This window comes from Haemaphysalis longicornis, unplaced genomic scaffold (assembly GCF_048455015.1).
Source record: "Haemaphysalis longicornis isolate Haplotype H1 unplaced genomic scaffold, Haemaphysalis longicornis Haplotype H1 scaffold_1, whole genome shotgun sequence".
Classification (NCBI taxonomy): Eukaryota; Metazoa; Arthropoda; class Arachnida; order Ixodida; family Ixodidae; genus Haemaphysalis; species Haemaphysalis longicornis.
In genome coordinates this window covers 314797340-314817051 of record NW_027526203.1, presented here as the reverse complement: position 1 = coordinate 314817051, position 19712 = coordinate 314797340, and the positions used below count along the sequence as shown (strand labels likewise).

The window sequence follows — 19712 nt, the reverse complement described above, 5'->3', positions numbered from 1 at the left end:
GGGACAGGAGACCTTTACAGCAAAGCTGTATACATCTACCCCAATGGTCTCATCTCCGTTGGCAAAAATGCCAAGGCGCCAAGAGTACACGTATACACTGCATTCTTCACCCCCCCACCAGGTTTCACGTTAGTGGAGATGGCCCGGGATTTTTAATCACCGCATCCCACGAGAGACAGGGGCCCTCTGCGGTTATGCGGCTTAAGGAGTGATCGTGAAAGGTTGTAGCTGCGGGGTGGTGGTCAGTATAAAGAAAAAAAAGCAGGGTAGCGGTCAGTTTGAGCGAGACAGCTACATTTTCAGGGTTTTAATGTGTTATGCTCCATTGTCTAGGCTGGACTGAACGGTTCTGTTTTGCGAGTGAAGATACTGTTTGTGGAAGAAGTTGTTGGAGCATGGGAAAATGGGGTAAACATATGGTAGAAAGCTCAAAGGTCTAGGTCTAGCTCAAACCTTAAGTCTAGGCTACAATATGCGATAGCTCCTTTTTGTGCCCTCTCAGTCAGGTCACGGTGATCTTGAGGTAAGGAGATAGCACAAGCTGCCTTCCACGTGTTGATAAAAGAGGAATATGCCGTATTTACATGATTCTAAGCACATCCCGATTCTAAGAACCCTCCCCTACTTTTGGGAAAAAATTCGGATTGCATGCGAATCTAAGCACCCCCTTTTCTAAGCAGCCATCGCAAGGCGGATTTCAGACGAGTGAAAGCTGGCTCGAGTTGACGTTGTGGCCAAATCATTTAAGAAGCTTTCAATTGCAAACCACTCCAACGGAACAGAAGACGATTTGCTGGGTGATACTGAAAGCGGCGGCCCAAGCGGCACAACTTACTCAAATGGTAGTGAAGGTGACTGGGTAGCATACGAAAGCGGCGGGTTCACAGTACCTATTTTTCCGTTGAATACTTGTCCAATGAAACATTATTCCTTTCGCCCGTCTCGTCGGGATGCGGCCGCGAAAATAAGTGGGCGGGGGATTGGGGTTTTTCAAATCTAGACACCCCCCTCATTTTGGGCATCGCAATCTTGGGCATCGCAAAGGGGTTACTTAGAATCCAGTAAATACGGCAGAATGTTTGAGTTCTCCCCCTAGCGAACACGTGGAAATGGCTAGGTTGCGCGGAAGAGGGTGGATGTGTTTCATAATTTAGCAGAGTTTAAAGCTTATGTTTCATGCTCCCACCAAACATCTTCGCGCACGTAGATTTGTAGGTACTTGTGTTGGTTTGTCATCTACAGAGTTTGCGATTCGTCAGAATTGACACCCCTTGTGGCACGATAAAGGATCGTGTTTCTAGAGTAGGATGAGGAGACGTTCTTAATATTTCTCGGAAACGGCTCCTCGATTAGCTCCTCGCGACCACGACTACTGCGTAATCGTGCTCGCGAGGAGCAAGGTTTGTGAGTTTCCGTGCCCCTTTGTCGGTGCCTCGTTCTCTTCCAGACCCTTCACCCCAGGTGTCGAGATAACGTTAACTTTCTTTATTGTGGATGGGAGTATCTTACCGAATCGGTTAGGTATTCTGGCTGCAGCCAATAGTCTAATGTCATTTGAGAGTCTGTAATGATGTTCACGCATATATTCGGTACCTGAGCTAGTCGGAATGCGGAGAGGGTCGCTCCAACTTCTGTTTTTGTTCCAGCTTGTAGGAGAGTCAGACATTCAAAAAGATTGGCGGAACAGTTAACTACGATAATTGCTTCTTCGTACAATTGCTTCTTCGTACTCAGTTTAGTGTTACATAATTTTGAAATCGTGTTCTCATAATTTTGGGACGACGTTGACCGTATGCTTTGAATTAGCGGAGAGCGAAAGCCATCGTGAACACTTGCGGCCATCTTGGAACGACTGCACCAACGGCGGTATGCCGAACAATATGCACGGTGCCATTTCGCAAACGGAACAAGCAAATAGGCGGCATATCGGAAGGCTCTTTTCGTCGCTAGATAAAGATGACCACAAAAGGAAAATCGTTCGTAATAATCACAACAAAATATTCTCATGGCCATTGTTACTTATTATTAAATTCATTAAATCCAACTAGTCAGTCAGTCCGTCAGCATTCAAATCATTCCTCAAATCAATCTCATTGTTCCACCCAGTACTATATGTAAGGGTGTTTCAGCTAACTTCAGCCGGAGTTTAAAAAATATGCCCATGCACTCTAAGACGACGTGACCAAATGCATGTTGCTCTATTTTGTATGTAGTATGCCACACTATTCTTTGCATCTTGCCTCAACAGATAATCAGTCACGCTTAATTAGCCAACTTCTGAAGCAACGGAGCTAGGCAAGAAATTTCAATTTGAAAGTTGCAAAGCGGTTTGCAGAATGTCCGAATAAAAAGTTTCCGTCTCTCTATCTATTCAGTATTACTGTTTTTCTGCTTACTGAAAAAATACAAAAAACACCACATGACATGCTCGCTTGCGCGTCCTGATTGCAGTGCTCCCAAATGTTTCGCCACAAACAGCCATCGGCGTGCATCCGCTTGAAAGGCGACAGTCCAGCGATGTAGGCGTTGGCTGTGCTATTTACACCAGCGATGTGCTTCCCTCGCAACAGTTCGTCATAGCGATAAGCACAGGCAACGGTTATGGCTTGCGTCGCTGACCTTCACTTTTTAAGCGACAGCACGCCTGTGGCTGTTTGTGCACCGAACGTTTTGGAGCACTGCAGTCACGACGCGCAAGCGGGCATGTCACGTAGTGTTTTTGTATATCATGCATGAGTAAGCGGAAAAATACTACGTAAACTATTTATTCGGTAGTTTTGCAAACCGCTATGCAACTTTCTATTTGGAATTTTTCGCCTAGCTTTGGTGCTTTAGAATCTGGCTAAATAATCTTCACTAATTATCTGATTAGGCAAAATACAAAAAAAATTTTGCTTTAATCCACGCTGTAAATGTGGTTGGGCTGCGAAGCTGTAAACGACACCCACGACAATTACCAATGTGACGTCACTTGAATTCTCCCACGGAGCTGCACAAAGAGGGAAACCAGTGACAAGTGAAATGTACTTAACCAAACTTTCTATTACTGCGCAACGACATTCACGACTGCTTTATGTTCACACGCGCACACGCACACACACACACACACACACACACACACACACACACACACACACACACACACACACACACACACACGCACACGCACGCTCACACGCACACACACACACACGCACACGCACACGCACACGCACACGCACACGCACACTCACACGCACACGCACACACCCGCACACGCACGCACACACACGCACACACTCACGCACACGCACACACACACACGCACACACACACACGCACACACACACACACACACGCACACTCACGCACACACACAAGCGCGTGCGCACTCACACACCGACCGTTTGTAACAGCACCCAGAACTCGCGCCGCCGCTGCGCTTTAGCCCAACATTATCCGTTGATTACCCAACGCGCCAGTAACGCGCGTTGGCATAAAAAGAACTTGCGACTTCTTTGGAACCCGGGCTGATACAACGATGAGCCAAAGTGCCCACCGAGTGACCAGCACGTGGTCTGTTCCGGGGGCGACAGGAGCTTTTCCCGCAATGCTTGAAGCTTCTCCGCAATACTCACATTTTAAACCCTTCAGGAACCTTGTGGAGCCAATATACTGGAGCCATGTTTTATACACTGGTAGTTTTCACTCCCAAGATAACATGATAAGAAAAATATCGCAGACCATATCGAAAATTATTAGTAATCGGGCTGAAAGGATCACCGCCCAGAGAGTTGCGCTCATTCCTGATCGCCTGGTGGCCGATGGCTGAACTAGGCGTGAGCCGGAAAGCTGGGGACGCGTTATGCTTTGTTGCCAGGGCAGTGATCTTTTGAGTGTTCGCCCGCTTAATAGATGGGTGAATAGAACTTTAATTTCGTTCAAAAGGGGCAAGGTATGGCGGATTATTGGTCAAGAGGGGTTGCGACAAGACCATACCTCTTTACAACCTCCAGCGCTCTTGTCACGCTCTAAAATTGCATCGAGGGGTCGGTGCTGAGCATCGCACCCTCCCACTGCTCTGAATTAGGTAGTTGCAAACCGCTAGATGGGGGGTACTCGGGGCAACCATACAAAATATGGGCTATGTCTACCCTGTCAGAATTACAGAAGGAGAATTCAAGCCGGAAAGGTCCTGAATAGGTGAATGATAATTTATAGCGGTTATAGAATGTATTCGTCTGCAGTGGCCTCCAGGTGACGTGCTGAATTTTGCGGAGTGATCTATCGCGTGGAGATTATTTAAGTCTGTCAAGGCAATAGTTCATAGCGATCACATGATACGTTTCCATGCGTTCCTAAGTCTATCTGAGGGAGAAGCCATCCACTGTCGGGTTGATGAAAAAACCCGTGTATTAAACAAAACCCGTGTATTAAACAAAACCGGTGTATTAAACAAAATAGGCTGCCAGAGTGCTGCACCGCGCAACAGCGACCGATGCCCTAAATGTGCCTAATTGTGGCATTTTATAATTCCTGGGGATACAGAGGGACACTGCTTTCTAGCTGTGATGTAAAGCTACTTACATTACCTGGTAAAGTATCGTTCCACCAATTCATTTCTTTATAGCAGTAAAGCCAACTCTATAGAGGCTCGTTACATAAGAGAGCGTCTGGAAGGAATTTTCACAGAGTTGTAGCCCACTGTCACAATTTCGTACCATTTTGTAGATAGTTAAAGGTGCCCCGAAAGTCGTTTTGAGCATACTAAATGAACTAGAGCAATCGTTAGGTTGGGTGATCAACGTCAGCTGTGCCAAGTATAACATTTTTACGTACAGTGGAAAGCTCACACTTTTGTGGCAAAGTTTGTTGCCGCGTCCCCCCCCCCCTTTCCTGCATGTTCTTGGGCTCCGCCATCTTCTTCTGTGTACGTCACCCGTGCCCATTCGCCCGTGCTCGTCACGAGGCAGAAGACTTGCAATTGGACGGCTTTTTCTCTCACTTCTGGCGAAGAGAAGCGGCGTGTGCTCAGCGTCGATGGGTTGCGGCGGTGCCTTTGGTTAATTAGCGCTTCCTGCAGAACGCTTCACAATATCGTGTTCATGCAGATTTATCGTTTTCAGGCTAGGCCGACACGACGACGACACGACGGCGACTTCCGAGTTCGCAGAGCACCTTGTCACACGACGCCGATGGCAACACGAATACGTCGGCCGATCAAAAGTCCACGTGATGCAATGTTACTAGAATAGCTTGTTGGCGTGGTGTGACTGGCTCGCTGGCCAAAGACACCGACAATACCGATCGGCCGAACGGTTGTCAGGAAGCGATCGAGAAGCGAAAACTGCATGCGCCCCGACAAAATTCGTGCTGCAATGAATGCGGCTGTGTTCTGTTAGTTCTTAGAGCGTAATAAACATAGCAAGGTCCACGAAGTTCATAGAACTCAACACTAGCGCTAATGTAATCCGTATTTCGGCTTACAACGCCTCAGCCGTTCGCAGTGGCAACAATTCGTTTCCTGGAGTTGCAAACTGAATATTCATGTGCGACCAGCAACGCTTCTAGAAAATATAACCAAGTTAAGAGCAGTGGAGTTACGGAAGGTTTATTCCGAAGTTTTTAGCGGAAAGCGTAAAACAAAAGCGCGGTGAGCACTGTTCCCGCTGGGTGAAATAGCAGCCGCAGCCGAAACGTTGCTGTTCCTGGATATCAGCTATGAAGTACAGTATACAGGTTATTTTCATTTCTTCACTTGTTGTGCCATGGCACAGTGGACTGACGCCTTGCGCTCACGCATGAAAAGTCGCGGGTTGGAATCCCGGCATAGTGTTGCTTCTTTTTTTCTTTTTTGCCTTCTAAGTGGTAAGGTTTGCGAATTGTATGCATCAATCCAAAATAAAACGTTTTGGTAGAACTGTGGACCTACCATATCAAACGTCAGTGCATCGTTTAAGTCTTAGGCACGATTTGGTCAGTGTTAAACTCGTGCTTTGTATATATAAAACGGCAATTGTACTTTCAGAGGACGGAATACCGATGCGTGTATCTTGCAAAGTTGGTGTGTCTTTATATAGAGTAAGCATAGTTTCGTCCCATACACTTAAACAACACACAAAGTAGGCTTGGGGGCCGACTATAGGGCAGCGGCCGGCAAGCAAACCATCCACATATGTCAATGGGCAGCACTGAGCACGTAAAAACTGAATGAACAGCCTTTATAAAGAGGAAAGGGGCTCCAGGCCATCAGGGAAAAAAAGCGACGTAGATTACTTGTTTTAAATTGTGTTATCATCTGTATAGCCGAACAAAGAGGCAGGCACGCATGGCCCCAAAACTCACACTGATCTTTTGAGGCCGCTCGTAATGTCTGTTACGGTGTACTTGTCCAGTAGTTGATAAACACAGAGTCACGTAGAGGTTTCCCGTAAAGTATGGGAAAGTAAGGGGGTGGGGGGAGTGCACAACGCACTCTAAAAAAGTCCCTGTGCCGTATACCGTGCACAACCCTTCGGCTGCTTATTTGTTATCTTTTAAATTATAACAGATAGAATACCAGAATGGAATACTACAGCTGCCTGTGTACACGGGTGCATGGCGTCCCCACAACATGACCAACCTCGACATTGGCGTGAACAAGCGGCCAATTAGGCAGTATATAAACGGACGTCGGTTCGGAACGCATGTATGTTCTCACTCTACCAAATTTTGAGGCGATTCTTTAGTCTTTCGCTCACATATTTTAAACTCTAATATGTACCAAGACATGACGTCACCGTGAATGCGCTGTGACAGTATCGTTCTCTGTTCGCGTGATCTTTCTGCGTGATGTAGAGGCGTAAAAGGCCCACCCCATTCCTTGCATCAGCTTTTGTAGTTGTGAGCGGAGCGCAGGATTCATAAAATGATAAAAAACGGCCCAAACAGAACGCAGAAAGTCAGACGGCTCTTTCCCAAAGCGATCCTGCGGTGCAGAATATCACAGCAGACAACGCGCGCCACCTGATGTTCTTGCAGACGTCACAGAGAAGTGAAGCATCTTGGGCCTTCACACTCGGGCGGTGTAAGGAGGTGAACGGAACAAGGGAGAATCGCGACGCGGTCGAAAATGCGGTGTTTTGATTTGCAATAATTCCACTAATCGTCGCTTTAACAAAATGTTTGAAGGAGGTGATTACTAGGACATTGATTTACGTGAAAATGTGAATACCCATGTATCCGTGAAACCTATTTCAGGGCCCCTTTAATAGTATAAAAAGGCACGTAGAATTCTCTTTTGCTTAGTGAGAAACCTTCAAGCTTGACTCTACCCAACATTAGCGCTGACGTAATGTAGAAAAACTTATTTATCAGTGCGTTAATTGCATGCCAGCAATCAAGCGGTACGGTGAAACAAAACTGCAGGCACCACTAAATCTCACAGACCTGATTTTTAGCGGTGGCTTTGGTGGGCGGCTGCCAACCCCGCAAATGTGCCCCTGTGACGTCATAAGGGCTAGGCAAAAAAGTGCCTGGTGAACAGCAACAACTTCATTATTTTACCAGATTGTATATTCTAATTGTTTAAAGGTGTCATTAAGATCCACCACATTGCTTTTGACAAAGACATCTTCTGAATAAACCAAATCTGTTTTTTTTTAGGTTCTTTTGAACTGCGAAGTAAACGTTTTTTCGCACTTAGTTATAATTAGAAGAACTTGTTGTTGGGCGAGTTGTTGCATCTTGGTGAATAAACATGGGCTTTGCGCAAAAAAGACAACACACACAGGAAGGACGGGACGAGCGCAATTTATTGTACGGATCACACAAATATAAGTACACTATTATCTGGTCACTCATGCGCATTCCCACAATTATGCAATCTTTACAGGTAGCTCTATCACAACGCTACAGACACGTGTCAAAATATAGGATCTCTCTATAGGACCATTTCCTATAAATATTTAGGCGTTCATCTAACCGAAAACCTTTCATGGTCATCCCATGTTACAGCCATATGTGCCAAAGCATCAAAGACATTAGGCTATTTACGTCGTAATCTTAGTAATTCGCCTTCGAGTATTCGTAAATTGGCCTGTCAGATATTTGTTCACCCACAACTCCAGTACGCATCATCTATTTGGTCCCCGCCTCCTAACTATCTAATCGACATGATCAAATCGGTCCAAAATAGAGCCGCCCGTTTCATCTCCCGTGATTACAGCCACCATTCCAGCGTAACAAAAATGAAGCTTGATCTTTCCCTCCAGCCTGTAGTTCTCCGCCGCGATATCGCCCTTTTATCATTGCTCCACAGATATGTTTTTTTAACTGCACTCGTTCCACATTACCTATCCAAATCGCATCAAACACGTCCCGAAGATTAAATAACCAATTAAGTTTTTCCCGTATGTATGGTTCCACACATGCGTTTAACTTTTATGCGCTTCCTGTGGCCATTCGCTTATGGAATAGCCTTCCTGATAGCATTGCTGCAGAAAATAATCAGAAAAAATTTCGTCATCTTCTACACGAGCACTTGCAGAGCAGCACATATAATTAGGCATCATCTTGTTTCCTTCACTGGGCAAGGTGTTTGAAGTGCTGTGGTTTTTTCAATCTAATCTATTTTTTTCCCTTGCCTTCAGCTTTTTTCTGTGCGTGTCATGTGCACGCTATCTGTCGCAAATATGTTAATTCTTTTTTCGCATTTTCTGTCGTCAAATGTTATTGCGAGATTTGTATCTTTCATTTGATGGGGTTTGTGTGCTCTGAACATTGTAGTACTTTGAACATTGTAGTACTTTTTGCGTTATTTCCCTGCAATGTACTTATCCGTTTTTTTTTGTTTATCTCTTATTTGTCTTGTGTGTACTGAAGTTTTTAGTTCCTTACAATCTTTCCTGCCGAGTGTTGACTGCTTGCACCTTCTGTAACTTTCATGTAACCCCCCTTACTCAATGCCCCGGGCCTGTAAGGTATTTTAAATACATACATGCATACATACATGCATACATGCATACATACATGCATGCATACATGCATACATACATGCAAACATACATGCAAACATACATACATACATACATACATACATACATACATACATACATACATACATACATACATACATACATACATACATACATACATACATGCATGCATACATACATACATACATACATACATACATACATACATACATACATACATACATACATACATACATACATACATACATACATACATATCCATATGTATGTAAATTAGGAAATGTGTGCACATGAAGAAAAATCAAAAATAGTGTGTGTGAATATCGAAACTTCTAACGTTTAGCGAATAGTTTTTGCTATTTTATCTGATCTGCAGCACAGTTTTACCGTTCGAAGTATTCGAATATTCAAAAGTTACAAATAATACAGCAATGAAAGTTGGCTCTGCCGCACGACATGGCTTCATCGCAGGGCTAACACCTTTGGGTCGGCTTTCTGTGCAACGGCAACGCTGTGCAACCAAGCCTAACACTTGTACCTTGCCCGAAACAAGTGTACGCTAACTATGGTGAATTCTAGCTGAATAAGAACGCGATACTTGCGTAAAATTTAACGCAGTGTCTAGAGTGCCGTCCGACCAACGTTTATAGCTAGAAACGTTGCTTCCGACGGCTCTTTAGCTGGGCCTTGCAGTGCCGTCCGACGGCGCTGCAAGCGTATGCTCCCGTGCCGTCCGGTCTGGCGTTTGAGCGGCTCCTGTACAGAGCTTCCGATCTTGAGCTTCCGATCTTGAGCTGGCGCATCAGCCAGCTCAAGATCGGAAGCTCGCGGGTGGTTATGTTAATGTATCCCTGTGAGCGAGCGAGCCGAAATCAATGTGCAATGTGCGCTCACGCGCTTGCGACGAGAGATGATGCGACTGCATTCAGTGAAACTGTTACCCGAGCTGAACGACTTCCTTGGTGCTCCAACCATTCGCAGTCAAAGAAAATTATGTTACGCGAACGCGACAAAAACAGGAACTCTAAAACACATGCTACTGACCTGGAGAGTCGAAAATAACGAACTCAAGCAGACTCTTTTCAACATATTCTTGCAGGCAGAAATTCACACGTTTGCTTTCACGCCATAACACTTGTATCCAGGGCCCACAAAGTTCGCTTCGTTTCACAGACGCTGAAGTTCTGGCACTTTCGAGCTCCACGGTGTTTACTACTCGTCGATAGGGGTACGAAAAGGCTGCAAGTATCCATCTAGCTATATACGAAGATTACTTGCTTTTGCAATTCAAACACGTTTCTCTACACTGATGAGTCCCACGCTGTTCGTCGATTGGTACATATGAAGCCACTGAACAAAGAACCGAAATGCACGGGACGCTGCTTGCCGAGCAGAGGCTCGCCGCCTCGTACCGAAATCCCTCATCGCGTGGCGATTTCGGTTCAAGAGCGATCGGCTCCGCCGTCGCAAAGCGATGATGAGCGACGGCCGGCTCATCGCTTTGCGACGTCGCGCGACGTGCCAAGTCACCGCCACTGGGAATGTGCCTTAACCCGAGTGAGCGCACATTGAACCTTAGTTCCGGCTCGCTTGCTTTCGGGGAAACACGTCTTACCATCCGCGAGCTTCAGATCTTCAGCTGGCTGATGAGTCATAAGGAACTTCGTTTCTTTCGTATAGCTCTCTTAAGACGACTGAAGCTCGAAGGCGCCGTTCTGGCCGTGTGCTGAAAGCTCTGTACAAGCGCCGCTCAAGTGGGCTCAAGCGCCGGACCGCTCGGACGGCACGGGAGCATTCGCACTTTCCAGCGAATATAGGTGGCGCGACGGGGTATTCAAAATGGAGGACGGGACGATGATCGGGACATCGTGTAAGCGCGCGCATATTGGGGAAAAAGCCGATACGGGCCCATTAGTGTCTCTTCTTTTCCCTTGCCGATGAGACACAAAGGTGCTTCGTCGAAGGCGAAGCAGTTTACAACGCCAGTCACACAGTGTTTTGCGGCATCAGGGAGGGCACGGATGACATGCTCAGCATCGAGGGATTGTGCCTGCAACCGAATGGCGTCACCAGCCAACCGTGCTGCGTGAACGTTTGTTGGCACTTCAGTTTCTATAAAAAACTGTTCAAGCACACTTTACGAATATTAGATGCGACTGCATCTCATTCACTCGCCTTGTCCCTCCATACGGCGTTGTCCGCACCTCCCCCTACACTATAAAAAAAAAATAATAGTTAGCGGCGCCTGGTTTCGATCCCACGACCCTGGGGGCGGAACGCGAGGTACATGGTGCTCTTCCCACTGCGCCACAAAACCGAGACAGAATCAAATGCTACGAACGCGCCTTTTATCCTTGACTCATTTAAACTACGTCAAGATGGTACTGATACAACGCATGATGGGGCAATGATTAACACTTGCAATAAAAGAAAAGGAGCTCCCACTTACAGCAACAATGATGGAGTAAAGGTCGTTGCGACAGCGAAGCCCCAAGCATACCACTTAGAGAGATTGACCAAGATTGGCCAATAAAACAATAATAATCATAAAACATAATAATCATACGCGTTCCCGACACGTTTCACGCGATTTCAGAATCAATCCAACGGAAACACCAAGTGAACCCCACGATGCGTCGCATCTACACAGGGTTCCCCTCGCGGGGAGGTGGGCGCAATTTTTATTAGGCGCCAAGCTGAGCACGGTAGACGCAACCGAGCACAGCGTTTTATTATAGGCCTCCTGCGCTGCCCAGGGGGCGCTGCGCAAGCGGCTTCCCGGCAGTACTTCCGGGTAGTACAAAGCTGCGCGGGTCCCATAGGATCCCGTGTTGACAGAAGCAAAATGAGCTCGACGCTCCCGATTATTTTGCGACGTGGTCACCAGCTCATTCCCGACGCGTCCGATCTATTTCAGCGATCAACTTGGCATTAGGGGAAAACGATTGATTGATTGTAGGGTTTAACGCGCCGACGCAACGCAGGCGATGAGGCGCGCCGTAGTGGAGGGCTCCGGATTAATTTTGACCACCTGGGGATCTTTAACGTGCGCCGAAATCTCGTACACACGGGCGTTTTTGCTTTTCGCCTCCATCAGAAAAGCGGCCGCCGCGGCCGGGAATCGAACCCGCGACCTCGTGCTCAGCAGCACACATTAGGGGAAAACGCTTTGCAGCGCTAAACACGTTTACAGCGCCGACGAAAGTGCCGGGACCGTGACGGCGTCTGCTACTCGCAGGTTCACCGATCGATGATCGTACGAATTGAAATTTGAAGTGAAATTTCTTGTTTAAACTAATACTCTAGGTGAAAAAGGTTTCTCAAAAACAGCCGACCAAAAAATAAGCCAGCGAGTCCGGCGGACCGCAGGCTCGCCTGCTGCGGTGCGCCGCTCTTTTGCGTACCTGCACACTATGCGTGCACTTTCATTAAACAGTGCTCGTTTGCGTCGCCGTTACGAATACATGGTGCAGCGTTAGCTTGCCTTTTTGTTGCGTGTCTCAGTGACAAAATGCCGCGACCGTCAGAAGCGCGAAATCTGTTTTGCGATTCCGAAATTAGTGGCCGTAAAACAAAGTGGTCGGGCGAACTAAGAGGCCACTCGCTTTCCTTGTTTGCTCTCACTTTACTTAATTACGCTCTTGCAGCATACATTCCCAGTTCGCACTTATTAACCTAGAATGATGGTCAGCAACGGCCGAGTTCCATGCAGCCGACACGGCGGAGGGCTGGACGGCAAATCGGGTGGGAGGAGGAGGGGGGCTTTGAATGCAAAGAGAAAAAATTCAGCGAATTTCTAATAATATTTGACAATAATCTGGCGAAGTGTGAAGATGGGGGGGCAATTCAACTGGAGGACGCCAATTCTCTGTTCTTGTCTCGCTGTCTAACTCCATTTGAAGTCAAAACTGGCGTGTCGGCTTTCAGATTCGACGACCCCTGCACTAGAAAACCAACACAGTAAGTGATGATCGTATGTAAATATTCGGGGCCCCGCGCCGTGTATGCGGCTGTGTTATGTGATGTTATAGAAGTACACATCTCTGCAGGCAGCGGGCGTGTGATTAGGTGCATGTTTTGCGTCCTTTAATAGCGCTTAATTTGTTTCTTTGGCGCTATTGCCCCACCTACTCGCTAGTATACATGTACCCTGCCGTTCGTAAATCGTGCGGCGTAACACGTTACGCAAGAATCATTTAGTTTGTGAAAATACGAAACAAGATTTTCACTCGTTTCAAAGGCGGTGCCAGGCCAGCAGTGTCAGCTGAGTCGGCTGCGCAATTCTTGCGTTCGCTTGCATGCTCCCGCTGAAGCAACCTTTTGCAGTTACCACAGGATATAGGATGAGCAGCGTTCCGTGTTTATGCTACTCGTGAACTTTCCTTTGTCGACCGCACACAAGAAGAAAAAACTGTAACTGTCGTCAAACAGTTAAACCACCCGACCTGGCGATACTGTCCCACATCGCGCCCACCGCGACAGCTCGCTCAAAAGAAAGCCGACAAATCGGCTTCTTTAAGCGGATATTATTTTGTTTAGCCTCTGCAACTACTTTAAGGGCTTTTCCATACAGTATGCAGTCATTTAAACACGCCACAAAGGGCCACAACCAACTTTCACTCTGGCTTGTAATTGAAAACACATGGAGGACGGCGAGGGTCGTCTGCTTTTGTACTACCCAGAGGCGTCGGCCGCTAGGGGCGCTGCATGGCGCCAAAACTCCAGCGCAGGAGGCCTATTGCCACTTGCGCAATTGTGTCGAGTTACAGTTACAAGTGCGAATAACCCAAGTAAATTATAATTTTGTGGGCTGTTTTTACAAGGAAATATCCGACGGCGTTTATGCAGGTTACAGGTAATAATAAAAATACCGAAACTAAATATCAAACGCTGGCGCCTCTATGGCAGGGCCTGTTACATCAGCTGTGCTGTACTTTCAGCGCGCTGTCGGAAACGACGATGCCACAGTAACAAGTTTATTTTTATTACACATACCTACATCGCCCATTTCTTTGGGGGGTTTGAGAATTTTAAAAAAGCAGCAAGTTCAAAACACTAGTAATCACACATGCTAAAAAGAGAACGAAGCACAAACAACTCAACAAATCACAAAATGCAACTGGAATTCAGCATTTATTAACAGAAACCAGCTCGTTAATGAAAGAGCAATGACGTTCTCCTGTTGGTTCTTGGCTTCACCTTCCCCTCGTGTGTGCGCATAGGAATGTTATGTCGCGGCACGGTGCCTTTCTTCAACCGCGTTTTCAGTGGCTGCAGACCACCTATTAATAAACGATACACTCAACTTCCACGAAAAATACACCATCAATAACGAGATAGCGAACTAAACTTAGGGATATTGCTCCAGAAGAAGTCAGCTTGCGTGAATACTGCAAACCCCATTGTGTTGCTGACACATTTTCCAATGCGCAGCATAGTTATCCAAACCTTTCGGGCTTTTTTATCGCTGGGAAAGGTATGAACGCTGGGTTTTCCCGGCACTAAGCGATTTTACACTGCGGTACACAGCACATTCCATTGGTTTTTGGTTTTGCGTTCTCAATCCCCACGTTTACGAACGCTCCGCCTGCCTTCGCCCGGGACGCCGATCATCTACAAACAGCTTCGGAAAAAAGGCGCGCGGCGGCGCCACCGTTGCTGTAAAGTGCGAATACTCTTGCAGCGCCGTCGGACGACACTGCAAGGCCCAGCTAAAGAGCCGTCGGACGGCACTCTAGACCCTGCGAAAATATAATTATAAGCCAGTTTTCTGTCAACTAGTGGTATGAGTGAGGAAACAAAAGTTACTCCTTGTTGGTATGCCTATAGCCATGCCTATAGCCTCCTTTTCAACGACTGCAGGGAATGCGGCCAGTCATTATGCTTTCCATTTTCACAGAATGTTGACGAACTCGCATTTGTTCATGGCAATGTACGTCGAAGTTTTGTTCCACTGCTTCCCATTTTTAAAGCAAAGATTTCTACCTTCGCGGCGTGCGGGACAAGAAACTCCTTACGCGGCTGAAGAGGGGGAGGGCGGTTTTCACTCACGGAGCGTGCACAGTGTAGATGTGCACGCCCAGCATTCCCTGCGCGCCGGCGGCCGCGACGGCGGGAACCATTCCGTCGTCTTTGTCGTCTGCTTTAGCGACGGTTGTTTTGGGACTGTTTTGGCGCAGCTTTGCGTCCATTGCGCGCTTCCTTCGCACGGCTTGATTGACTTGTTCAACAGCACCTCCGGAGACCCCGAGACCCGACAGAAATAAGTGGTCATACGGCAAAGATACGTAAGGATTGGTTTGCAAGGCAGGAAAACAAAATGTACAGACCACGTACAAACATCTGGCCGCTAGAGAAACGCTACCTTTTGCGCACCGCTTGCCAAGAATGGGACCCCGGTTTCTAAACTGGTGAATACCAATTCGGTTGTGTTTTAAGAGGTATTTCAAAAGGCGAAAGGAGCAACTGGTTCTGATAAATAGTGATTATAATACTTCCCTCAGCTTTCTCGCAATTCTCAAACTTGCTAAACTAACTAGTTTAAAATGGGTATAAATGGGAATCACTAAGCTCACATGCCCAATTGTTTCCGTGTCTGCGCTTGTGTCGCTTGGCGGTGTAGCGCCGAGCTAGCACATCAGGATGGGGCTAGGTTCCGCTGTCTCACCCTTCAAAAGACGCTCCTCTCCGTTTTCTTTCTGCCGACCCACGGCTGGGCTACAGCGATGGCGTCCGCCGCTCTAGCCCGGCCATGACCAACGCTACTGCGTTCGGGATGCCGCTCCCGCAAATTACAGGTGCCGGCTGGCCAAATCTCTGGTTTCGCTCTTTGTAGAGCCACGTGTGTGAATTCAACTGACGTCGCATGGGCAATTATTGGTGGGTGTCGTTTAAAGCTTTGTTTTCCAACCATCTTCACAGCGTGGATTGGAGCCAATTTTTTTCCTTCATTTTTTAATGTTTTTGTACCATTTTCTTATCAGCACCTGAACACTCAGATGGAAGTCTTGATTGACTAAGTTATCATTTTTTCTAGACATATTCGAGTATGAAAATTTTCAATAAACTGAAATTATCGTGTTTAACTCACCGAAGCTGCACATGGGCTACGAGGCGGGCCGTAATGGAGGAATCCGAATTAATTTTGACCACCTCGGGACCTTTAACATGCGCTAATATCTGGACATATGGGCATTTTCGCTTTTTGCCTCCAGTTTCAAAATTTTCTACACAGTTCCCAGTCCCGAATTTTATATTTAGCACTTCATTTGATTTCATTTCATTTTTATTTCCCTGAGGACCCCAGGAGGGTATTACATAAGGGGTGGATACACAGGAAAAGAAAACATTTGAACACATTGGTGTTAGCAACACTTCTTTAGCAAGCACTTCTTAAGCAAGTTTTAGCAAAACTTCACTTCTAGCATTTCCTTTGCTTGCAGAGGCGATTTTTTTACTTTTCAGAGAACTGCTTACAAGCATATGATGCCCAGCCACCAGTAGGCACACGAGATCACTTGGTTGTTGCTGCTGTGGTACCCAAATTTCTATGTGCCAAGTTGCACATCGGGCTGACAGTGACTGTTTTTTCCTGTTTCTTTCCTTTTCCAGATGATGAAAAAATGCGGCTCTCAACTATCCAAGTCTCAAACCATGGTGTGTTTAATCCTGCATTCCAAGGCTAAGACAACAACAAAGACTAGAGCAATGTCGACAAAACGTGCGCAACTATATGTACTATTCGTTGGAGGGCAATGCATACCTGCAGGACTGTAAGAATAAATTTAGTAGTCTACCAGCCAAGTCTGTTACAGGTTGTACTATAACAGCATGTAAGTGCATCACTTATGGATGCCGTGTAGAAAGGTAGCTATGAACATTGCCCACACATAGGTCTAGGAATGTAGTGCCATGTAAATAAAATGTTTTATTTTGGTGTTTTCATTCTTGAGCAATCGCCCACAAGTTATCGCCATATATTTCTTTGCATCACGAAAGTTAGCCTTGTGTTGCATACTTAGCTGAAGACGCATACCAATAAGTTATGGTAGAACAACTTTCAACGCTGTATATTTATGTACTGATAGTAAGTGTACCTCTTTTGAAGGCACTATTTTTCTGGTAATTCTGATGATGTAGCAGTGGCAGAGTTCTTTTTGGGGCTTCGCAGATAGGTGCACGCCACTGCCAGTCAGGTTAAGTGAAAAATAGGCGCAACCAAAACTGACTGGTATGGTGGCCACTTAAATACACTTCTACGCACAAATGATCCACGACCCAGACCAAGTCGGAGGAGTTAAGAGATCTCCCATCTCCGTCGTGCAGTTGTCTCTAGTTTACTCTCTCGAGAAAGTTTTTTTCTACACTGATTTTTATGAAAGGTAAACCCCTCTTCTGTGCCTCTTTTAACTCGGCGAATTATACTACAGTCCAGGGTCAATTTTTTTTGCTCTGCACTGGATGTTGCAATAATAATATTCGATCTATTTACCTCCATTCTGAGCACAATGTCCCACTCTGATGAGAATTAAATTTTTCATTTGGCTGGAGTCAACTGTGTTCTGCGAGTTGATTTGGATTCACACACCGTGAATACGTTTTTGTAGGTAAACAAAAAATTCACTTGCCACTCCAGCTTTCGCGACTCGCAGCAAGAATAACACCAGCTTCTCGCCTTGCTCATTTTCAATTTTTTCGACCAGGTAGAATTTTTAATAAGTGAATGACTCGGTACGTGGTAGGTGAATTCGTGTTCAGGTCCTTGCAACGTCATTGTCCAACACTTTGAAAAACTGCGTATAGTAACATGGGGCCTCTGAAGTTAACAAAAAAAAAAAGGCTGCCAACGGCACTTGCAGTACAGGAAAAGACAAGTTAGCACCAGCTGCCCTAGCCATACTTTGATGTTCAGCTGCCTCCATCAGGGTGCGAGGCAGGCACTTTATGTGGTAACTTAGTGCCATCAAGCAGTACCAGCATAACATCGATTGTGGTTAAGTAGCTAGCCTTCTACTTCACTTCACAGTATTGGAATATGAAATGCCAACCCAGAAATACCAGTCCATATGAGGTTCCAAATAAAAAATCAAGTTATTGCACAGTTCAGTAACAACAATGAAGTGGTGTAATAGGACCTCCTGCATATGCAAAAACCCCACACCTTTATCAAGCCCCACTGCAGCAATAACCCTGAATTTCGCGTTAGATAGCTGGTTCATAATTTTACATTCCCACCACTTCATCTTCCTATGATGTACTGTGCCCTTAGGTAGGATGCCTTAAACCGGGGCTTTAATCCTTTCCAAGCAGCACATGTTACAAAGTAAACTCATTCACGTGCTGCACTCACGCACCCCTCATCGCAGTGCTTGCCAATCTAGGACATTGAGCTTTAAAGGGGTTATCGTCAAAGAAAGCACATTAAAAATACATAAGCGGCTGTTTCTTTTTATCAGTACGTGTGGATAACATGCACTGCCACAGCTGCTTATTAAATGTGCTCATCCCCCAATTTCAGCTGATTCAGTTATAAGGCTACAAAATCGTCTGATTATTTTGCCTTCTGCACTACAGATTAATGAAAGCTGCGACTATTTGGCCACGCTGGGACTACAGAGTATAGTAATACAGGTGGTTGCTTCTGCGGTTTGTGTGGCAGCAAGCAACTTAAAGCAGTGAATGTGTGAACAAGAGACGGCATGCCAAGCAATGAACTGAATTGTTGCATTTATACGGGAAAATAAGAGAGACAAGAAGAGAATGCATAGAGTGCAAAGGAAACCAGGGTGCAAACAGTATAAGGAATATTATATCGTGGGCACAGCTGCCTATAAAGAAATCAAAATTGTCTGAGCAATAGTGCGATCCCACTTAACCCATAGACTTCTGGAACCATATGGTTCTAGAAGTCTTTAGGTTAAGCTTTCAGTGCTACATCTATGAAGGGCAACCAGCTTGTAATAGTAAACACAGAAAGCAAGTGCAAAGGACCAATAACATAGCAAGGCAGTATCGGACGGTCCTGCGTTTACTACACACTACGTGTAGACTAGTCCGCAGAACCAGTGGGGGAAACAAAGGTGGATAAAAACAAAACAAAGCTTACAAGGCAGCCACAAATGACTTACCTTGCACTTTGGAACCACAAGCAGAACAAATTCCAAAGCAGGTGCAGTTGGAGGAACTGATTTAAGAAATTAAGAGGTAAAGTCTATTGCTGCTATGGTGGAAGCTAGACTAACTAAAAAAGTACATACCAAGGCCAAAATCTGGATTGTGATGAAAACAGTGGCTTTATAAAAACAAAAGTGGATGAAGCCAAGCAACAAAACTGATGGAAATGAAGACGAAACTGAGAATATGGTAGAATAAGGAAAAAAGCCTTTGACCCACGCAGAAAGGTATCGAGTGAACACAGAGGCAAGGGGAGCAGCTATGGGACTAGATGAAATAAAGAAAAATAATGAGCCATTCCACTCTGTGGAGGTGGATGACCAGCGAAGCGTATGAGCACATGACCCACAGTTAACATGGGATTGAGGTGAAAGGTATGAGAATTTTTTTTTCTCTTGAGTGTTGACAGTGGTCATGGTATGACACATGCACACACTTCTATTTTGACTCTGCTAATCTTGAAAATGGTGTCTATTGACAAGCAGTCTACTCAAAATGCATATCCAAGTGATGAGACATATACAATTAAGCTTGAGGTCCAAATCACGTTTTGAATGGCGTGTGACTTTGGTGGTGACTGAGTGC

The 19712-nt window shown here is 45.9% G+C and overlaps 1 protein-coding gene across 2 annotated transcripts in view; it reads left to right on the top strand.

Moving 5' to 3' along the window:
• Positions 1-16898, top strand: part of LOC144150808 (ileal sodium/bile acid cotransporter-like) — a 288230-nt gene extending 271332 nt beyond the window's left edge. For both annotated transcript variants that reach the window (XM_077682185.1, XM_077682184.1), the window contains exon 6: positions 16566-16898. In XM_077682185.1, coding sequence (XP_077538311.1) covers positions 16566-16639 — 74 coding nt within the window. In that variant the 3' untranslated portion in view covers positions 16640-16898. The remainder of the gene's footprint in view (positions 1-16565) is intronic.
• Positions 16899-19712: the final 2814 nt, after the last annotated feature.